This window comes from Pseudophryne corroboree, chromosome 1 (genome assembly GCF_028390025.1).
Source record: "Pseudophryne corroboree isolate aPseCor3 chromosome 1, aPseCor3.hap2, whole genome shotgun sequence".
NCBI lineage: Eukaryota > Metazoa > Chordata > Amphibia > Anura > Myobatrachidae > Pseudophryne > Pseudophryne corroboree.
Genome location: NC_086444.1, coordinates 253,359,015 through 253,377,154, shown reverse-complemented (window position 1 = coordinate 253,377,154; position 18,140 = coordinate 253,359,015). Strand labels below are relative to the sequence as shown.

General features: G+C 45.2%; 1 protein-coding gene across 1 annotated transcript in view; it reads right to left on the bottom strand.

The window, feature by feature from the left end:
* LOC135063450 (zinc finger protein 474-like) overlaps positions 1 to 17,074 on the bottom strand; it is a 41,024-nt gene extending 23,950 nt beyond the window's left edge. The window contains exons 1-2 of the mRNA XM_063964209.1: positions 16,998 to 17,074; positions 8,483 to 9,611 (exon numbers count right to left, since the gene is read on the bottom strand). Coding sequence (XP_063820279.1) covers positions 8,483 to 9,430 — 948 coding nt within the window. The 5' untranslated portion in view covers positions 9,431 to 9,611; positions 16,998 to 17,074. The remainder of the gene's footprint in view (positions 1 to 8,482; positions 9,612 to 16,997) is intronic.
* Between the last annotated feature and the right edge of the window lie 1,066 nt (positions 17,075 to 18,140).

Below are 18,140 nucleotides of genomic sequence, written 5' to 3'. Positions count from 1 at the left end.
ACAATTATGGACGGGCTGCCGAGTGCCGACACAGAGGTAGCCACAGCCGTGAACTACCGCACTGTACTGTGTCTGCTGCTAATATATAGACTGGTTGATAAAGAGATAGTATACTCGTAACTAGTATGTATGTATAAAGAAAGAAAAAAAAACCACGGTTAGGTGGTATATACAATTATGGACGGGCTGCCGAGTGCCGACACAGAGGTAGCCACAGCCGTGAACTACCGCACTGTACTGTGTCTGCTGCTAATATAGACTGGTTGATAAAGAGATAGTATACTCGTAACTAGTATGTATGTATAAAGAAAGAAAAAAAAACCACGGTTAGGTGGTATATACAATTATGGACGGGCTGCCGAGTGCCGACACAGAGGTAGCCACAGCCGTGAACTACCGCACTGTACTGTGTCTGCTGCTAATATAGACTGGTTGATAAAGAGATAGTATACTACTAATATTATATACTGGTGGTCAGGTCACTGGTCACTAGTCACACTGGCAGTGGCACTCCTGCAGCAAAAGTGTGCACTGTTTAATTTTAATATAATATTATGTACTCCTGGCTCCTGCTATAACCTATAACTGGCACTGCAGTAGTGCTCCCCAGTCTCCCCCACAATTATAAGCTGTGTGAGCTGAGCAGTCAGACAGATATATAATATATATATAGATGATGCAGCACACTGGCCTGAGCCTGAGCAGTGCACACAGATATGGTATGTGACTGACTGAGTCACTGTGTGTATCGCTTTTTTCAGGCAGAGAACGGATATATTAAATAAACTGCACTGTGTGTCTGGTGGTCACTCACTATATAATATATTATGTACTCCTGGCTCCTGCTATAACCTATAACTGGCACTGCAGTAGTGCTCCCCAGTCTCCCCCACAATTATAAGCTGTGTGAGCTGAGCAGTCAGACAGATATATATAATATTATATATAGATAATAGATGATGCAGCACACTGGCCTGAGCCTGAGCAGTGCACACAGATATGGTATGTGACTGAGTCACTGTGTGCTGTGTATCGCTTTTTTCAGGCAGAGAACGGATTATAAATAAAAGTGGTGGTCACTGGTCACTATCAGCAAAACTCTGCACTGTACACTACTGAGTACTCCTAATGCTCCCCAAAATTAGTAAATCAAGTGTCTCTCTAATCTATTCTAATTCTAAACGGAGAGGACGCCAGCCACGTCCTCTCCCTATCAATCTCAATGCACGTGTGAAAATGGCGGCGACGCGCGGCTCCTTATATAGAATCCGAGTCTCGCGATAGAATCCGAGCCTCGCGAGAATCCGACAGCGTCATGATGACGTTCGGGCGCGCTCGGGTTAACCGAGCAAGGCGGGAAGATCCGAGTCGCTCGGACCCGTGAAAAAAAACATGAAATTCTGGCGGGTTCGGATTCAGAGAAACCGAACCCGCTCATCTCTACCGCACATGCACATTACCCAAATTGGTCTCCGGATCATGGCGGATCCCGGCGGTCAGCATACCGACGCCGGGATTCCGCTGCTGGGATCCCGGCGTCGGTATGCTGACCGCCGGTCAAGCATATTCCACACCCGTGGGGAAGTTTATTAAACAAGCACCCCTGGATGGTGTTAATCGAATGAAAACAAAAATAGGATTTATTTATTGAAATAAATAAAATATGTTATGTAAGATACTGTATGTATAAAACAATCACATATTAATTAGATATTGGGCCTGATTCTGAGTTGCACGCAGCCGCTTAAGCCTGACTTACTGCCTTATGCTAATACAAAATTTGTAGGGCTAATGCAGGGTTCCGTGTGTCTGCAAGCAGAAACAGGTGCTGCCCACTGATTTTATGCCAGCCACAGCACCTATCACCAGTGGCGCCGAGATGGGACAGGAGCGGGTACTGTTTACCCGGGCCTGTTGGAGGGCCCGGCGAGGGCCCGGGTCCCGCTACACCCCCCCTTCCCCCTCTCCATCCCTACCCCATTGCAGAGGTACTTTGTGCAGGGAGGGAGAGTGAGGACTTACTGCTGCAGCAGCCTATCTCCCCAGCACAGCATATGGCACACACTGCAGTGTGCTGTGCTGGGCAGAGATGGAGAAGCAGTCAGTCAATCCTCTCTCCCATTTCCGTGATGTGCGGATGGGTAGCGATTGCACCCGCCTGCCACCGATTCCTTTTTCTCTGCTGCTGCTGCCACCACCGCCCGCTGCCCACCGCATAGGGGACTAGCATCCCCCCTGTACAGCTAATTCAGCCTCAGTCTCACCGCAGCCCCCCATTAGCCATGCCCCCTCCCATTACCGGGACCCGGCAAGGTTTTCGGCGCCCCTGCTTGTCACCATTAGTATCAGCACTTGCACCTGCCCCATGCTATGTGCAAGTTACCTGTCAGACACAGGCTACCCATACGCACAGGCTTCCCAGCTCAGAATAGCTTGAAGCTTTAGATGCACACCCACGGGACTCGCATGATACTCCCACAAATCAGGGCAATCACATGTGATCGCAGTGTCACTGCCCAGTTCCTACACCAAAATGCTCTATTTTGCAGAAAGACAAATTCAGCCAAGTTTTGTCCAACTCAGCTTAGGATGGAGATACACAAATATGCATAAAATCTAGGGATGAGCGGGTTCTGTTCCATGAGAACCGAACCCCCCCGAACTTCACGTCCTGAGCCTGGATCCGAGCCCGGCTCGGGACTTCCCGCCAGACTCGGAAACCAGAACGAGGCAAAATGTCATCATCCCACTGTTGGATTCTTGCAGGCTTTGGATCCCATATAAACAGCTGCGCGTTGCCGCCATTTTCACTCCGGACTTGGAGTTTGAGGGAGACAGACCTCTCTCTTTCTGTGGGTGGTGGCGTGGGGTTAGTGTGTGCTCTGTTGGGGTGCTGCTGCAGTCACTGTGGTTTATCTGTGCTGTGTTAGGGGTGCTGTCCTGGCTGTCCCTGGTGTCACTGCCGGGTGCTGCAGCTGTACATGTGTGTTGCTGTCCTGGCTGTCACTGTGTTGTACAGGGGGCAGGGGCACTGGGAAATATAGGGGTGCTGATGTCTTAATAACATTACACTGGCCCTGTCTGCTATAAAAGTTTGGGTGCAGTTAAAAATTAAAAGCACTCTGTTCCTGAATGCTGTGAAATATAGGGGTGCTGATGTCATGATAACATTACACTGGCCCTGTATGTTGTATATATTCAGCGGTGCTACTGCTGCTGTTAAAATAACATTACATGCTGTAAGAATACAGGGGCGCTGTGAAAATAAAGGGGCACTGTTCTGTGTGCTGTACTAATAAAGGGGTGCTGTCCTGTGAAATGGAGAACAACAATTTGGAGGAAAAAATAATGGAAGATCAGGAACCACTTCCAGTTCCTAGTACTAGTGCTGAAGCTGCTGCTGCCAACAGTCATAACATTGACGATGCAATTCCATCAACATCGTCTGCTAAGGCCGATGCCCAATGTCATAGAGAAATGTAAAATTGTCAATATGCCATTCACTACACAAAGTGGCAAGGAAAGGCTAAGGCCTTGGCCTATGTTCATGACTGGTAGCTCAGCTTCTCATGCTTAGCTTAACCCTCCAGCAACCTCGTTGCACCTCTTTTTTTCTTTGCATCATGTGCTGTTTGGGGCCTAGTTTTTAAATCTGTAATCCTGTCTGCAAGTGCAGTGCCACTCCTAGATGAGCCAAGCGTTTCTGCCGCAAACTTGTGTTGCTTAGAAAAGTCATCCAGCTACCTCATTGCACCTCTTTTTCTTCTTTGCATGATGTGCTGTTTGGGGCCTGTTTTTTAAATCTTCCATCCTGTCTGCAACTGCAGTGCCACTCCTAGATGGGCCAGGTGTTTGTGCCGCACACTTGTGTTGCTTAGCAAAGTCATCCAGCTACCTCATTGCACCTCTTTTTCTTCTTTGCATGATGTGCTGTTTGGAGCCTAGTTTTTAAACGTGCCATCCTGTCTGACACTGCACTGCCACTCCTAGATGGGACAGGTGTTTGTGACACCCACTTGAGTCGCTTTGCTTAGTCATTCAGCTACCTCATTGCACCTCTTTTTTTCTTTGCATGATGTGCTGTTTAGGGCCTAGTTTTTAAAAGTGCCATCCTGTCTGCCACTACAGTTGCACTCCTAGATGGAACAGGTGTTTGTGCCGTACACTTGTGTTGCTTAGCTTAGTCATCCAGCAACTTCGGTGCAACCTTTTGGCCTTAAAACAATATTGTGAGGTGTGAGGTGTTCAGAATAGACTGGAAATGAGTGTAAATTAATTTTATTGAGGTTAATAATATACCGTAGGATCAAAATTACCCCCAAATTCTGTGATTTTAGCAGTTTTTATATTTTTTTCAAAAATCATCCAGATCCAAAACCAAAACCCGAAAGGGTGGTTTTGGCAAAACCAATCCAGATCCAAAACACGAGCGGGGATCCAGATCCAAAACCAAAGCACAAAGCACGAAAAGTGCCGGCCGCACATCTCTAATAAATTCCCATCTATGCATGCGCTGTATGCATAAACTCCCTGTTTACGCCTGTGCACAGTGATCCATCCAACTAGAAATCAGGCCCATTGTGTAATATGATGTCTATTTATGTTTGCAAGTGCAAATCAATGGGCCAGTCACATGCTGGAATATATAATACATCGTTTGTAAAAGCTATTTTCAGTACAGTACATCACATGAGCAGTCATGAGGCCCGTTCAAGCCATCTGGGCCACACTGCAGTATGGTGTTATTAGAAAAAAAACTGATTTAATGAACTTTAGAAGATAAGTAAAAACATGTTTTCAGTTCCCGGCTACAGCCTTGACTGTACCATTTTAGTTGCATTGCTAATAGAAGAAGGTATTGCCATGAGAGACTGTGGGTAAGGCACGGTGGCCCACAGGCAGGTCAAACATATTACAGTGTATGTAGCTATGGCTAGCATTGAAAAGTTGGAATGTATTATGGTAAGAGATGAGCAGTTCAGAATGCTTAGAATCCGAGCCGCTCCGAACATTGGGATCCGAGCTCACCCGAGGCGCGGTATCCTGTGTTCCTGCCAGACCTGGATTCCACATTGAGGCTGAACATCATCTTCCTGGCATCGGATTCTCACGGGGTTTGGATTCCATATAAGGCGCTGTGGCCGGGACTCTGCACCATTTCACTCAATGCATGCTGCTATTTGCTGCGTTACACTATGCTGTTTTGGATGTCTTGTATCCAGACTCCAGACTTCACAAAGTGGCTGCAGTATAGTCAGGGCCGGCCCGAATAGAGCGCCAGACTGAGGAGGGCATTGCTGCATACAGTGAGTGACCTTTTTTTGTCAATGTTTCAAAAAAATCCAAATCCAAATGCAAATCCAAAACCAGTCACGGCGGTTTGGCAAATCCAAATCCGGACGACGAATCAGAGCCATATCCAGCAAAAATCACACATCTCTAATTGCAGTACAGTGTCCAGATTATCTGATGCCTCTCAATACTAGTACAAAGAGTATGAATGAAAGTAGTTCTATTACTGTATCATAAATCAGTAAGTTGAAAATATATTGCACACACTAATAGGTTGAATATTTTCTTAATTGTTCTATTAGAAAGGATCAGGAGTAAAAATATAAAGCAAATTCTTTCAATACTTCCCCATAAACTATTTCTGTTTTTCTGGTTTCATGCTGCTGCGTTCATGAGGAGTTTTAGGGGCCCTGTTGTAGCGGGGCCCCTAAAAGGCCAGTGCTTATTCTGCCTATTTGGTAATCTGGCACTGCCACCATGACAGTTTATTTAAATTAAGCTAGAGCCTGCTTGACTGAACTAAAACAGAGATGCATAAGAGATGCTGTGAGATGTGTATGTCATCCTGGTAGACATCTGCTTCAAACAAAGAGACAAAGAGGCTTCCGGCGTAGTATAAGAGATTAAAAGAGTAAAGCGATGGTTAGAATGACACAAAAGTAATAAAACACAGCGAGTGGATAGAAAATAGATAACAGATGTTTATTTAGCTCAAGATGAGGACAAGTTCAAATAAAGTACAGTATATAAAGCTGGCTGAAAGTAATGTTCACAATTAAATGGAAGATATACTGTATTCACTTACAAGAAAAGTGAAATATATAAATTACAGTTGTGAGGATAAAACAGTTTAGTAAAGTGGCAAATGCCCTTTATTGTAAATATACATACACAGTACACTAAACATTCACAATTGCAAGCCATGATGGTATCATACTTACTAAGTCCCCACAGTAGTATAGGATTACAAATGCCTGCGGCCTCCTATTGTTAAATGCCAGCAGTAGTTCTGTGTCCCCTGGCTTGGGATACCAGCTCACACAGTGCCCTTCGCCATGAATTCTCGCCACTGACGGCACCGCAATGCCTAGTCAGTGCCTGCACTTCAGAGGTACATCCACTCTCTGACCTTCTGTGCAGATCTCACCCTGGGTAAATGCTTCCTCCAGCCTGGCTGGTTGGGTAACTTGTGGGATCCTACTCTGAGTCTTGGATGCTTTGTCCTGGAGTACAATCTGCTCACCTGCCTTGTGTGTGTCCACTAACTCAACCATGGCTGTACTGGAACATGGATGTAGGTTCACAGGGACAGTGGCATTACTTTTTCAATTTACTGCATTCACTGTAACATGTCCTGGCTGAATATCATTGTCCTTGTTAGAGTCAGTCAGTTCACCTTGCAGTTTGAATGCCAGTTCAACAGTTAAATAGGTAATTAAATATACATTTGTAAATTGTAAAATGTATTTATGGAGGGCCGCAAATAGAGATGGGGGGTTAAGGGGGCATGCGCCCCGGGTACAGGATTTGAGGGGGCGCATGGAGTTACTGAGGAGCAGTTTTTTTGTTTTTTAACCAGCAGTGCTGTGCTGCTCCAGTGAGAAAGCAGACGGCTCCCGGGGCAGTGTCTCTGACCAACCTGACTGCCCACAGCTGGCTCTGATGCTGTGCGGGTGAGCTCCGGTACCTGGGATCTCTTCTGTGCCGGCTAGTGTCTTAAACTCTCTTCTTTGCCATGCAGTGTTGCGACTAGCATGTGGCGCACTGTGCAAGCTACAGAAGTGAGCTATTGGTGCTGTGTTTTTCGGCAGGCTATGATCCCAACTGCCTGCTCAGCACCAGCCGATAACAAGCTGCAGGCTACACACCATAAGAGGACACACTGCCCCAGGCTTTTGCTTGTTAACAGGTGCAGTCACAGATGTTACAGAAGCAAAGGCTCACTTTGCTAGCTATCCACTTGACAGTGGAAACTAAGAGCCTAGACAACCTCCAACTCTCACCGAGTATCACTAAAGCAGCTTTGTGGTGAGTTTAAAGACAGACTTTATTATCGGCACTGTGCTCCCAGTTAGCAGTATCAACCTCCGCTTTGCCTCCTAGATGGGGGGATTTGGTGTAGCTTATAGGGTGATGTACTGTATCATATAGGGTATGTAGTGTAGTAATGTACTGCAGTATATAGGGGCATGTAGTGCTAGCATATAAGGGGATGTAGTGTAGCATATAGGGTATGTAGTGTAGTAATGTATTGCAGTATATAGGGGCATGTAGTGCACTGATGTGGTGTAGCATATAAGGGGATGTAGTGTAGTGATGTAGTGTAGCATATAGGGTATGTAGTGCAGTGTATAGAGGCATGTAGTGTAGTGATGTAGTTCAGCATGTAGGGGATGTAGTATAGTGATGTAGTGCAGTGGATAGGGGAATGTAGTGCAGTGATATAGTGCAATGTATAGGGACACAGAGGAGCATGTAGTTGAACACGCTACTGGCGGGGCATGTGACGCATAGGGCATTTAAGGCTCAAAGGGAATATTGCCCAATAGTATCCTTTTTTAATTTTTTTTTTTGGATAATCTGATTATTTTAGTCTTTCCCCGGGTGTCGAAAATCCTAGTTTCGGCCCTGAGAAAAGCATTATATACTGTATAATAAATATATAATTATAAAATAATAAAATTATAATTACCATATACCTACAATACATGCATATTTAAATACCTCATACACTATTTAGTATTGTGCATATGGATGTAGCATGTAATATGGTATATTTCACATGCTTCAGGAAGCTATAAACATACAGATTAGATTTTGCCTGTAGATTGGATGTTTGCGAGCATGGCTCTTTTACCTCTGTCTGCTTGGTAACATGTCCAATCTTGTGTTTTTTTACTGTCTGTTTATTATTACAGGAACATTCAGAACTGTCTCGAAAGGTATCAAGGTCATGGGTGTAGATATTATGGATCATCTATAATTCATCACCTGGTCCCTATGCATTTTTTGAGTGACAATTTCATACGAATGTTTGTATAATCATAATCACAGCCAATCAAAGTCTGTGCGTAAGGCGCAAGAGCAGGGAGGGGACTGTGTGAGCCACTGTGACAAATATACCAGAAAATCTTCTTCTTTTCAATATTTACAACAGATTATTGTTTACACACAAATACTAGCGCTTTACCTTCTGATTTGTGCTTTCTGTCTCTTCATTTTTTTGCATTTGTTTATTGGCATGCATAGTAATATTTTTGCCGCTTGGACCTCCTGCTTTATCCTTGCAACTTCTTTGATGGACTATCAGGCGGTCACTTGCAAAGGTTCTACCACAGTTTGGACACGGCAACAGTTGATTCTTAAAGCTCTGCCAGGCTGCTTTATTTTGTTCTTCCCTGCTAGTCTGATCAGAGAAATCCATTTGAGGTTTCTGGGGAATGGGCCTTCGTTGCCCTTTAGGTAATTTATCATTTTCGATTTTCCATTTCTCAAGACACTTTGGTTCATGAATTGGGAGAGATTTAGTGCCAAACTCCCGTCCACATATGTAACATACTAATGTTTTTGGCTTTATTGGAGTCTTAGTATCGGAAGACACACTGTCTGTTTTTGATGTTGTTATGGAACTGGGATTTGTCATTGAGTTGCTAATTGTGGAATGTGGAGATCCTAAACTCTTGCCGGTTGGTTTGCAACTTTTCTGGTGCACAAGAAGCCGCTCGGGTAGGAATGTACGACCACAGTTTCCACATGGTATAAGCTGTGCTTGGGAACTTTGCCAGGCTGCGGCATTCTCAGCATCATCAGAGGCATCTGCAGAAGTCTGGGGTTTTATTGGAGCTGCTCGTTGGAGAGACTTTGGGAGACGTTTATTCTCTACGTGCCATTTCTCCAGGCATTTGGGTTCATGTATGGCAACTGATTTTGAGCCAAATTCCCTTCCACAAATGTAGCATACTTTAAAACCTGGTCTTCTGGGAGGGATAACTGGTCTGTTGGCCTGATTCTGGGACATAGTTTTGGTAGATCTTTTAACTAATATAGCAGTCTCTGGTCTGATAGGTCTACGGACACGTGATACTGACTTTTCATCTACGTCTTTAGTGGTCCTACTTGTTTCTTTGCTATTGGTCATTAGATACTGTACGTTGTTTAAGTTGGATGTGTTTTGATTAACTTCTTTTGAAGGCTAGATATAATTTTTGCATGGTATTCTCTCCATATTCAGTGTTTATAAAGGACTAGCACCTTTCTGATGGGCTTATTTATCTTCTCAAAATTACATTTTATTTACATTCAGTAATAAGTTCTCCCATCTGAAATACACAACAGATAATATTAGCATATATTACGCATGTAACCTACAGTATTTGCAGTATATTTTATTCTCATTCTTAACATATACCCAATATGGGGGGTAATTCAGACTGGATAGCTGCAGCTGCAGCGATCGCAGTTTGAATCCCTTTGTGGAGTGTGCACACGCAGCGGACGCACTGTGCGTGCGCACCACGGGAGCCCAGTGAGGTGCTAACAGCATGTCTGGGCTGTGATCGCCTCTGTCTGATTGACAGGCAGAGGAGGTCGCGGGGTGAGAGGGAGCATGCCGACGGCATTAGAACGCCATTGGTGGGGCACAGTCCGGACAACACAGGCATATCCGTACCGTTGCGGGGGCGGGCCGTGGTGGCTGTGTGACGTCACACGCAGCCACTGTGACCTGGGACGAAGTGGGTAGCCTCCTGCTAATGCTCAGGAGCTGCGCAGGCAGGAAGCTACTTGCCAGGTACAAAGGCATCGCTGCCGTGCTATGCTCTTGCACCTGTGCAGGGGGGAAGGTGGGGGGGGGGGGGGCAGGCCCTGACATGCGGGGCAGACTAGTCCTGTGCTGGGCGTCCCCCCGCATGTCAGAGAAAGTATTTGTAGATGTGCTAAATTTAGCACATCTACAATCAGATCTGAATTACCCCCATAATACGCAGCACGTTATAACCAGATAATTCTTGTAAAGATACATCAGTACAGATTACTAGATCACTAGTGCGCTCATCTCAATTTTGTATTTTTGGTACAAATAAAAAAATAAAGAGTGTATAAAAATAGCTTTTTTTGTTAGTATTGACATTTGTTACAACTTGATTTGTCATTTCTTCAATAATAATATTGTGATATTCTGCAGCTTCTGTTAATTAAGGGGGTTGATGCACGGGGATACGGTCATTAGGTCGACAGCACTTAGGTCGACCACTAATGGTCGACATGCATTAGGTCGACATGGTCAATAGGTCGACGTGGAAAAAGGTTGACATGAGTTTTTCAATTTTTTTTCCATTTTTTGAACTTTTACATGCTTTACGATCCACGTGGACTACAATTGGGAATGGTAACCTGTGTTGAGAGTAGCGGTTGCGGAGCAAGGCACCTTGCCCGAAGCTCGCTCGCCATGCGAGGGGACACAGTGCATTAATTGGGGTTTCCGGTCACTTTACGAAGAAAATGACACCGAAAACAGTCAAATAACTCACGTTGACCTTTTTCCATGTCGACCTAATGCATGTCGACCAATAGTGGTCGACCTAATGACTATTGACCTAAGTGTGGTCGACCTAATGACCCATACCCGATGCACGAAACAGTGAAATGAGTGGAGAAGTGAGCCAGTGGAGAAGTTGCCTATGGCAACCAACCAATCAACTGCTACATATAATCTTATAGAATGTACTTGATAAATGTTACTTCACAGCTGATTGGTTGCCACTAGCAATATCTCCACTGGCTCACTTCTCCACTGTTTTCACTGCTTCACACCTGTACAGATGGAGACACGCACATCTGATGCGGCTCCATCGCATACCAGTGTTCCCGGCGTGACTAGGCGATCCGTCCGCTTAGTCACGCCGGGAGCGCACAGAGACGCTCACATTCAAGTGAATGGGGCGCCTGTGGGTCACGGACGCTCGTGCACCCCTGATGCGGCAGTAGGTGCGACCGGGCGCATGAGCCAAGGCATAGATGGAGCCACAATTAGCGTGGCTCCATCTGTATATCTACCCCAGGGTTCCTTATATTTTTCTGGAGACAAGCCTATTAGTCAAGTATCATGCATAGCAGGAATAATTATTCTGTTTCAACCAGTGATTAAAGAAATTATTTTATTTCAATTTAAATTAAGTTAGGCTCCTCCCCAGGGGTGCTGGAATGTTTTTGAGGTTGGGGGGGCATAGTAAAAATTACATTTTGGTGCTCCCCCCAAAACCTCCCCCCCACAGTGCGGGTGAGCGGCGCTTACCCTGGGCGACTCCTGCTGTAAAATCAGTGTACTGCCGCTGCCTGCTATGCCCCATGTCCTCCTAGCTGGCTCTTGATTGATGCATTACTGGGAGGAGGCGGGGATGTCCCAGCAGGCTCAGCATGGCCACGCCTCCCTCCCGGTAATGCATCAGTGAAGAGACAGCTAGGAGGACATGGGGCATAGCAGACAGCGGCAGCACACTGATTTTACAGGAGGAGACGCCCACGGGGATCCGGGGGTAAGCGCTCCCCCTATCCCGCGCCTCCCCCCCCCCCCCCGTTCCAAAGCCTATGCTCCTCCCCAAGACTTTTTTTTCTAATTATCGGAGCATTCAAAAACTTATAACAATTTTATTGCTGGTTTAAACCCCCACTATTTAAAAATCTGTGGGAGATAGACATAATATACATTTAATGTAGGAATACTGTTTGGCTCATACCATAAACAGTTACAAGCAGTGGCGGATCCAGGGGGGGGGCACTCGGGCCCGTGCCCCCCCTGTCCGTTCTCCCTCCGTCGTCCGTCCCCGCTGCCGCACAGGGAAATGACGGGCGCCCGCTGAGATTGTGTTACCAGCGGGCGCCCGTCTCCCTGCACAGCGGCAGCCGGAGGCAGGAGCTCAGTACTGAGCTCCGGCCTCCGGCGCTGTCACTGTGTGCGGCGTGCGCTATGGGAGAGACGTCAGTCATGACGTCTCTCTCATAGTGCTGAGGAGAGGACGCCAGGAGGATGTCTGGAAGCGGGAACGGGGATCGGTAAGTATGTCGTTTTTTCTCTTTCTTAGTGCAGCGGGGGCACCTACTGGGGGCAATTTACGGGGGACATTACTACTGGGGAGGGGGCAGCAGCAAGGGGCATTACTGCTTGGGGCATTATTACTGGGGGGCATTACTACTGGGGGGGAGTCATCTATTGGGGCATTACTACTGGGGGCATTACTACTGGGGGGGAGTCATCTATTGGGGCATTACTACTGGGGGCAGCTACTGGGGGATATTTTTACTGGGGGGCATCTACTGGGGGCAAACTGCTGGGGAACATTATTACTGGGGGGCAAACTACTGGGGGACATTATTACTGGGGCCAACTACAAGGGGGCAAACTACTGGGGGTAAGCTACAAGGGGGCACACTACAAAGGGCTAACTACTGGGGGCATACTGCAGGAGGGCATTACTACTGGCGGCGTAACTACAGGGGCATTACTACTGGCGGCGTAACTACAGGGGCATTACTACTGGCGGCGTAACTACAGGGGCATTACTACTGGCGGCGTAACTACAGGGGCATTACTACTGGTGGCGTAACTACAGGGGCATTACTACTTGGGGGCTAAACTACAGGGAGGCCAAACTACTGGGCGATAACTACAGGGGCCAAACTACTGGGGGCATTACTACTGGGGGCTAAACTACAAGGGGGGCATAACTACAATGGGGCAAACTACAGGGGGGCATTACCATTGGTGGCTAAACTACAAGCAGGCAAACTACTGGGGGCATTACTACTGGGAGGCTAAACTAAATGGGGTGTAAACTACTGGGGTCATAACTGCAGGGGCATTACCACTGGGGGCATAACTACTAGGGTGCTAAATGACTGGGGGTATTACTACAGACAACATTACTACTGGGGGCAATACGGGCATTGCATAAGGGGCACCACTACTATGGGGTCTATATAAGGGGCACTACCAGTACAATGGACATTGCATAATGAGCGCTACAACTGTGGGCATTGTATAAGAAGCGCTAATGTGGTGGGCATTATGTGTATTACGGGGTGCTACTACTGTGGGCATTATTACACTGCCCCTCACACACTGCCCCCTGTACCCAGCACCACACACATTGCCCCCTGCACCTTGACCTTCACACGCTGCCCCCTGTCCCTCAAACGCTGCCCCCTGCACACTGCACCATGCACCGAAGCCGCACGCAAATGTACTTGCCGCTTCCATGGTGCCCCCCCTATCATTTTCTGGATCCGCCCCTGGTTACAAGTTACATAGCTGCTGACTTTTAGTACGAAAGGAAGACAAAGGAGATACCATATGATACTTATATATCAGCATGTAATAACTTAATGGAGGTATGAGAATGGCAGGGGAGGGGGGGGGGAACTGTTCTGCACACCCAAATGTTAAACATAATATGATGTCCTACTATACCGAGACTTGTAGTGCTATACAGCAATAAATGAAAATTCAGGTGCACACTCTAAGTCAGTGGTTCCCAAAATTTTCTGGATCACACCGCCCTAGAGTATCAAAATTTGTTTCACGGAAGCCCTAGGCCAAAAGTTTCTTATTGAGAAATTCAGAAAATATATTAAATTAAGTAAATTGTGTTTATACGGTATGACATCCTTAGGCTCAGTTATGTGGTGAAGGGACAGGATTTGCTTCTGTTTGTCCACATATCTTATGATTGGAAGCTACAAGCACTAGTGTTGCCTATTACACTGACCATAATTTGAATTGGTTCTAGACCACCAACCCAGAGCACCACTTCAATTGCCCCTAGACACCCAAAGGCTGGTTTAGGAGTTTAGAATTTAGGAACCACTGCTCTAAGTACTAAAAATACTGATAATCAAAACAACAATGATAAACTCTACAATTCTAATTGAGTATTAATGAGGTTGTTAGTACATGTTTGGCCAAGAATACATGCCCATCTACCACGTCAAGGTGATCTTCATCAGTTGGGTCACTATCATCCCTAATGCAGACACATTATATACATTTATCAAGGTCTTACTTACAATAGTGCCCATCCAATGTGTAGACTGCAATGCAAGGCCCTACACTAATTAAAATCACCTAAGATGGGAGGGGTGCTAGTCCAAACAGAATGAGTCTCACTTTCAAGTGTACATTATTTGTCATTACATTTTATTACATCCTTTTTTTCAACATGAAGGTATGTGAATGTAATTTGTTTGCTGATAATTACCTCTATAAGGTGGCTATTAATCATTCAACTTTTGCTGTATATCGGGTGTTTTCAAGGTATTCCCACAAATATAAAGTATCACCCCAGAGCCGGCCCTAACCAATATGATGCCCTAGGCAAGATTTTGGCTGGTGCCCCATAGCATCGCCGCTAGTTCTGCAGGACATGCCTGGCATGAGTCAGCTGGCAGCTCTGCTAACGTTGGGGCACCTTTTGTTTATGAAAATGCATCTTATTTGCATGACTATGTGACTAGGATGCACAAGTAGCTTCTGCTGATTAAAATGATATGCAGCATTCCTATATTCTGTTTGCGACTGCTGCTGTATCTGCATACGAAATCCTACATTACAGCGATTTCCAGGAATACACTGCAACGCAGCATTTCGTATGCAGATACAGCCTCAGTTACACATAGAATATAGGCATGCAGCATATCATTTTAATCAGCAGAAGCTGCTGGTGCCCCTAAGCATACCAAATGCCCTAGGCATTTTCCTAGTTTGCCTATGCCTAGGGCCGGCTCTGTATCACCCCAATGTATCATAATTGCCAACTTATTATGTCTCCTCTCTGGAAGAAGCCTAGAGAAGAGACACTGCAGGCAACTTCAGGGGTGGAGCTCGGTTATTACATCATTAGGCCCTGTACCCGTAGCGGCAAAACGCTGTGTGTCGTGGGACCACAAGGAAGGGGCGGGGCCAAATAATCTGATTTCACGTCATTTAGCCCCCCTCCTTCCCAAAAATGAGTGATTCCCTGTGTTTTCTCTACAACCGGCCCACTTCACTGTGCAACTGGGCAGGATGCGGGCAATCTGGCCACTCTTTCAGGGCTGCAGAGGACTACCTGAAAAATCAGCAGTCTTCCCAAACTTTGAGAGTGTGCAATGTAATATTTTAGTAGCATTTGCTAAAATGAAGGAGCAGAAGCCACAAAGATCGCATGACCAGTCTCTAGGTTTTCTTACCCTTTAAATATGTATCTTGTCTGAGAAAATAGAAGTACTTAATGTATTTTGTGATAAGAGTTTTTTTGATTTATGCACTGGCACTTGTAATCAGTAGTACAGTTAATTAATTAATTAACAATTACAATCTAAATTAGGTGAAGAGTAAACATTTACATTTCTGTGAAAGAAATGTATCATCCATTTTTCAGAGAGATATAGTAGTCACATTTAAGGTATACCTGCACATTGATTAGCATTTCTGCTTCATAATATATGAGGGAGGGATGCGTTTAGTAACCCAGTTGTCAGGATGCCGGTGGTTATGTGACTGATACTGGAATACTGACACAACTCAGGAGACCAATGCCGGAACATTGACAGCCGGCACACTGACGGTAGTATCTATGTTCAGGTATAGGGTTAGGGCCTGGAGGGGGGGGGGGGGGGAGAGTTAGGGTAAGGCACTAGGAGGGGGGGAGGTTAGGGCTAGGCATTTGTAGGGTAGCCATAGCTGACACTCCCGCAGGGTTAGCCCTAGGCACCACTCCCCGATAGTTAGGGTAGTGTACAGGGGGCAGAAATACTTACTCCCCCTAATGTTGGCATCTTTAGTGTTGTGGTTGTCATGTGACCGCCGGCACCCCAAATGCCGGCAAATTGTATATGTATTTCCTATGGGGTCATATGGGTTTGATTCTGGCCAGGTCAATATTCAAATGGAGTTTGTATGTTCTCCCCATGTTTGTGTAGCTTTCCTCAGGGTGATCTGATTTCTTCTCACAGTCCAAAAATATGCTATTTGGTATTTTAGTTATTCATATTCATATTATTATATTTTTTTTTTTACAAAACTAGACTCTAGCCCATGGCTGTTTACATGCAGTGTCATTGCACGGCACATAGGCACCCTCGGCTGGCTATCCTGCCATGACACTACCCAACAAGCAGAAAGATGGACACCAAGCATCTTTCTATGTATCAGGGTGCCTGTCCAGCCACCATGCTAACTGGAAGCCGATGCTGTCAGGCCAGGACCTTGCACTCTGGGTAGTGGCACTGGTCACACATCCCCAAGACACTGTTTGTATGGAAGAGAATTGAGAAGGTACACCTCCAATGAGGCAGAGAATGAGTCAATATCACGGCATAATGTAGCTGCACAAATATATAATAAAAATAAAAGTTTCCTGGTTAGAATGTTACTTTACTGCTTGATATGTCAGTGGCAGTTCAAATGGCTGAATCATTGGTAAGCACGTTATCATTAAAACTTCCTCAGAAATTGATTCAACATATTGTAACCAATACAGTCAATAAAAAATTCTGCTGGTAAATGAATGGAAATACGTTAGAAACTGACAGAGGTACAAAACCTAAATGTGCAATAGTACCACATGAAATCTGTTTTTTATGTCTACATAATGATTTACAGAATCCAGAGAGTATATTGTAAATAGTAAGCAAGCAGAGAAGAGTAATTTATGTTTATTTGTGTTCCTTACCTTAAAAAGAGGGATATGGGTCAGCTTGCCTGCACCTGCTGCTGCCTCTGTCCTCCTTACTCCACAGGAATGTCAGTTTACCAGGTAGCTATAGAAACAATAACACATCTGCTATCTCATGGTATCTAAGCAACATGTCAACAAACCTGATAAAACTGCATCATTGTGAAATGGCTCTTAAAAGTGCTTCAGAAAATAACAATACAGCACATGTACGTAACGGATCTATTTGTAGAGTGCTATATTAGTGCTGTATTACTTGTACAGACATGTACTGTTGATAAAATAATAATAAGAAAAATAAATACTGTAGCAATGTTTAAACACAAAATACTTGTCTTAGGGGGTCATTCCGAGTTGTTCGCTCGTTGCCGATTTTCGCGACGGAGCGATTAAGGCGAAAATGCGCATGCGCATGGTACGCAGTACGCATGCGCTAAGTATTTTAGCTCAAAACTTAGTAGATTTACTCACGTCCGAATGAAGAATTTCCATCGTTGAAGTGATCGGATGGTGATTGACAGGAAGTGGGTGTTTCTGGGCGGAAACTGGCCGTTTTCTGGGAGTGTGCGGAAAAACGCAGGCGTGCCAGGATAAAACGCGGGAGTGTCTGGAGAAACGGGGGAGTGGCTGGCCGAACGCATGGCGTGTTTGTGACGTCAAACCAGGAGCGAAACGGCCTTAAGCTGATCGCAATCTGTGAGTAGGTCTGGAGCTACTCAGAAACTGCTAAGAATTTTCTATTCGCAATTCTGCTAATCTTTCGTTCGCAATTCTGCTAAACTAAGATACACTCCCAGAGGGCGGCGGCCTAGCATGTGCAATGTTGCTAAAATCTGCTAGCGAGCGAACAACTCGGAATGACCCTTAGTCCCTGCAATTCAGCACTCCATGCAAATGTTACATATTGCCATAATAATTACAAAACTGCTAAACTAATAAAACATATGTAAATTAATATATGTGACATATTTTTAGTAAATACAGTATATATATATATATATATAAACTGTATGTACTAAAAATATGTTACATATATTATATTAGTTATAAAATAGAGCAGCAACATTTATCATCTAAAAGTCTGCGTATGTATTATTAATGCTACAAACTCCTTGAATAAGGTACAAAGGGGGTCATTCC